The sequence below is a fragment of the Penaeus chinensis genome, chromosome 13 (assembly GCF_019202785.1).
Source record: "Penaeus chinensis breed Huanghai No. 1 chromosome 13, ASM1920278v2, whole genome shotgun sequence".
In the NCBI taxonomy this organism is placed as follows: domain Eukaryota; kingdom Metazoa; phylum Arthropoda; class Malacostraca; order Decapoda; family Penaeidae; genus Penaeus; species Penaeus chinensis.
Window position 1 is genome coordinate 10,157,151 of NC_061831.1, and position 5,539 is coordinate 10,162,689.

Here is a 5,539-nt window from a genome sequence, read left to right on the forward strand (position 1 = left end):
ATATATATATATATATATATATATATATATATATATATATACATATATATATTATATATATATATATATATATATATATATATATATATATTATGTATATATGTATATATATGTATAAATATATGTATGTATATACATACATATATATACGCATATATATACAGATATCTATATATATATATATATATATATATATATGCATATATGATACATGTATATATACATATATATACATATATATATATAAATATATATATATATATATATATATATATATATATATATATATATATATACGATAGATATATGTGTGTGTGTATATATGTGTATATATATGTATATATATATATATATATATATATATATACACTATGTGTACGTGTATGTATATGTGTATATGTGTGTGTGTGTGTGTGTGTGTGTGTGTGTGTGTGTGTGTGTGTGTGTATGTGTGTGTGTGTGTGTATCCGCGTGTGTGTCTAGATGTATGGAAGGACGAATGGATGTATACAATCACACACACACACATACACTAACACACAAAAAATATATACATGTATATATACATATATGTTTATAAATATATATAGACAAACACACACACACACACACACACACACACACACACACACACACACACACACACACACACACACACACACACACACACACACACACACACACGTACACATACACACACACACACACACATATGTATATATGTGATCATTTAAAGAAAGATATATAGATAGACAGATGGTAGATAAATATAGAGAGATAGACATATACGGAGGTATATATATATATATATATATATATATATATATATATATATATATATATATATATATTCATATATATATATATATATATATATATATATATGTATGTATGTATGTGTGTGTGTGTGTGTGTGTGTGTGTGTGTGTGTGTGTGTGTGTGTGTGTGTATTTATAAGATATGTAAGTTTGTGTGTGTGTGTGTGTGTGATAGAGAGAGAGACAGAAAGAGAGGGGGTGTAAATAGACATTCACGGATAGGTAGACAGACAGGCTAAATACAGACAACTCGGTAGACAGAAAAGAAATCACTAGGGTGACGAGAAAAAAGTGAACAGATTGATAGGAAGACAGATTGGTATCTGTGTTAAATTTAAGAAAATTCATCTGGAATAACCTGCGATCATGCTGACGTTATACATCACGGTATAATAAATATGAAAAGATTTTGGAAGAAATTTAACTGTGTCTGGCTTCAAAAGTGCAACGTCAATCCATTTTACAAGCTTTTAAATCGAAACATTTATCGACCCTTCCGGATATTTTCTTTTCATGAGTTACTTCTGGTAGAGCTGTTGATGGAAACTTTTTGTTCGTTTGTTCTACTTTTCGTTTCGTCATTTTGGTTTCGCAGAAGAATTCACTTTCAACTGAGTCACGTTATCCTTCTCCCTCCCCGGTCCCTCATCCTCGCCACCTTCACTTACCGCCCGCAACTGTACAGCTGAAAAAAAAAGAAAAAAAAATCATGTTAACTTTCATACATATCTATGTAGTATTAAGTGATTTCATATCATGTGCATTTTAGAGTCATGAGAAGTCTTGTAGTTGTACTTCAATGTTAATAACTTGTAATGTAGATGATGTTTGTATGTATACCCATGTTCCTCGTTCCTTTTATAACATTGGTTCCATGTATCCCCGCAGGTGGTGAACGACTGGAAGTTCGCAGCAATGGTTGTGGACCGACTGTGTCTGCTGGTGTTCACGTTGTTCACGGTGATTGCCACAGTCGCTGTGCTTCTCTCGGCCCCGCACATTTAATAACGTGGCTCCATGTATCCCGCAGGTGAGGAGCGACTGGAAGTTCGCGGCGATGGTGGTGGACCGACTGTGTCTGATCGTGTTCACGCTGTTCACAGTGACTGCCACAGTCGCTGTGCTTCTTTCGGCCCCGCACATTATCGTTCCCTAATAATTAAGCGGCCGGCAGACGTAAACGGGGGCGACGATGTGGCCCCGCACACTGAAGCGGTGTACGCGGCCACGTCGCCGCCCCGGCCGGAATTTTTGTGGTCCCGCTGCATCATTCCAGCCCCGTAGTCTCCGGCTGCCCCGCCCCGTCGGCCGCGAGGGCTCCACGTGGACCCTCGGCCACGAGAGGTTGGCGACCTTCCTTGTTCTGGTCACGATGCTTCCATAAGTGCCAAAGGGGCGGCCAGAGCCGCGCCCGGCTCACGGCGACTGTGTGTCACACCCTCGCTCAAGCCCACCCACGCCCTCTTGATACCGCAGCGACCCGCCCACGCTGTCGGACCACCACCATCACCCCGCCGCCGCCACCACGCGCCGCAGAAAGTGCGTAAATAAGTGAACAACCAAGACACGCGGCCCGCAAGGGCGAGAGGCCGAGGCTCGCAGCTCGCAACATGGACTTGCCGCAGCGACGTTGGACTGCTGCTCTGATAAGCTGTCTGGCCTTGGCTGCATGACGGGCCGCAGCGGCAGCAGCAGCAGCAGCACGGCGGGCCGTTGTGCTGCAGTGTGGCGGGCCACAGCTGTAGCAGCAGCAGCGAGGCACGTGTGGGTCGCCGCGCAGTGGTGCCCCGAGGCCGCCGTCGCCTCCTCTCGGAATGGCGCTTCTCAGTTCTGGGTTTTCCAGTGTACTATTTTAGCCACATGAGTTATACGCCCTACAAAGAAGATAGAAAATGCATATATGCGCCAGCTGTACGCCAAGTGCAGACACGTTTGTCCCCTTGCTCATGCGTCAGTATTATGTGATTCTGAGGTTACTGTAAGCATCAAATAATTCAATACAAATACGTCTTTACTCAAACATTTTTAGCGCATCTTCCTTTTTTTTTCTCTTAAGCTGTTAATGAAGTCTCGATGAAAGGAGTCTCATGCAATAATCTATACTTGCCCGGGCTAAAGGGAGCGTGACTCCGCTGGACTTCGAAAGGATGAAGAAGCAGAAGCAGAGAAAGGCGACTCCTCGTCCGCTCTCGAAGCAAGTCACCAACGAACACCCTCCCCCGGACCCCCTGACCTTTGACCCCTTAGGCAGCCAGGGGGTCACGCGCCCAGCCCTCCCGGACGCAACACTTTAAGGGAAAAAAGACACTTTCTGTTTTCCACATGCAGAGTGTAAATTTACATTCATTTGTCGATGTAAATAAGCGTTTTATAGTATAATTTTCTTGAACACGAACTTTGATGGTTATTGAGTGGCTCACATCCGTTTTTGAATTGATTATGTGTAATGTAATATTAATTAAGCATCATCACGGAGTCATTTTTTATTCATTTAATCAATACTATGTATTGTAGAAAGTGTAAAAAATAATATCATAGGAGAAAAAAAAAATAATATGGATATTGTGAACCGATAACTTAAGTCCTTATTACACAGACTTGGAAACAATGAATGTCATATCATATCATATTTTGTTTCCCATTTTCTAGTGAATTAAATTATGAACGAGAAAATAACAATAAAAGACAGTACCCCCAAAAAGCGCATCCAAGCAAAACATATAGACTGGAATAGTGTACTGAAACTTCTGCGCAATATGTAGTTTAAAACTTCTCTTTACAATCATAGGTTTACAAAGGTAGATATTTCTTGATTACTCCACCTCCTCGAGGCGAACCGTAGATGTAGATATGTTCGTATTCAACTCAGTATTCTATAACTAATAGGTTTAAACTGCCTATTTATTATAATTTATTTTCCTCACACACACTGCATGTATCGCAATGCAGGTACTATAATCAAATAATCGCCGATTCAATTAAAAAAAACAGAAACGAGGAGCTGGGTGTACGGTAGTTTAAAAGAAAATTCTAGAAAATAAAAAAACAAATGCGTCGGCGACCGCTTTCGGCTCCGACGGCATGGTTGGGGTCCCGAGGAGCAGCGCCTTGCGACAGGGCCGGGTCCGCCCCCGACTCGGCCTCTGCGTCTCCTTTCCTCCTCCTTAGCCGAGTCCTCCTCCCAGCATCCTCCTTCGTCCCAGCGTCCCTTTATCCCTGCTCCCCCTCCACCCCCTTCCTGCTGACGGCGACGCCTGCTTTCTACAGCAGGAGAGAACCCGTAGCATCTCCTGCGGGGCGCTAGGTATATAGCATCATCAAAAACGATACAAATTTTTGTGGTTATCTTACCCCCCCCCCCCTTTTGCAAGGAGTGCCATGTGCGTGCGAGCGAGCGAGCGCGTGCGTGCGTGCCTGCGAGTGCGTGCGGTGCGATTGCTCAAGTGCGATTCCTCCTCAGACAGGATTCACACCCGAGGAAGTCGCACTCAGGTCGACACACGAAGTGACTCTCGGTGTGGTCGTTGGACGTCTTCTCATTTCCGGTCTTGTTTGTTTGCTAGTTTCCTTAGAAGCAGAGACAGAAGAGAGGCAGAGAGAGAAAGAACGAGAGAAAGAGCGCGAGCGAACGAGCGAGAGAGCGAGCGAGAGAGCGTGCGATAGAGAGCTCCCCTTCCCCAGCAGCAGCAGCTTCAGCAGCAGCAGCAGCATCCCCAGCACGAGCCACAGGGAGCAGAGCGCCTCTCCGGGGACCTCAACCAGCGAGGACGCCGCCGCCGGACGTTAGACGCGATGGAGGGCGGGGTAATGCAATCATGTAGTCACAAGTCGTAGCCCCAAGTTCCGTTGTTGACGGTAGTAGTTACGAGAACACCACCACCACCATTGATAATATTTTCATTCATCCGATTTTTAATTTTTTATGTGTATGTGAGCGTTGGTTTTCACGCGTCACGTGTACATGATAATATACATATATATAAATATATATATATATATATAAAAGATATACATCTACATATTTATACATTTCTAGATCATGTCTGAGTTCCAGTCAAATTCCCCCCCCCCCCCCCCCCGTATTTTCTTTCTTGCGTATTAATCATTCTGCGCTATAATTTGCCGCTGTAAATACGGGTATCTTGCTTCATAAATACATTGTTTATTTCATATACTTAACTAAGGGGTCGCTTTGATGACTATTCTTGTTGATAGTTTAGTGATCAAGTAACGTTGTTGTTAGGAATTTGGACTTTTTTTTTTCTCATTTTATACCTATCACATAAATATGAACTCGCTTTCATAAAAATAAAAATAAATAAATAAATAAAACAAAAGACGATAATCAAGTAAGCTTAACTGCTTTACCGGTGGGAGAGGCTAGGACGGGCAAGGGGGGGAGGGGGCGACGCTCCCGAAACCCCGCCCGTCCGAGTCTGTGTCACCGACTGCCCCCCCCCCCCCCCCCCCCCTCGTTCCCTCGGGCTGTCGCGATCACTCTTCTTCACTCCACCAATTCCTTTGTTTTGGAAAGTTTAATTAAGAGTAAAATCTAAATAAGAAAAGCAAGAAGGAGCTTTTCTTTTCAGTTTCCTTAATTCTATTTATCATTATTATTTTTATCTACTTATTTGTTATTGGTATTTTCCTTGACCGTCGTCCCCTCTTCTCTTGTGAGTAGTGCGGGGAAATCAGTCGTTATATCTTAATTATCTTTATTA

General features: G+C 42.8%; 1 protein-coding gene across 1 annotated transcript in view; it reads left to right on the top strand.

Moving 5' to 3' along the window:
* LOC125031704 (neuronal acetylcholine receptor subunit alpha-7-like) overlaps positions 1-5,271 on the top strand; it is a 366,464-nt gene extending 361,193 nt beyond the window's left edge. Inside the window, exon 12 of the mRNA XM_047622611.1 lies at positions 1,707-5,271. Coding sequence (XP_047478567.1) covers positions 1,707-1,823 — 117 coding nt within the window. The 3' untranslated portion in view covers positions 1,824-5,271. The remainder of the gene's footprint in view (positions 1-1,706) is intronic.
* Positions 5,272-5,539: the final 268 nt, after the last annotated feature.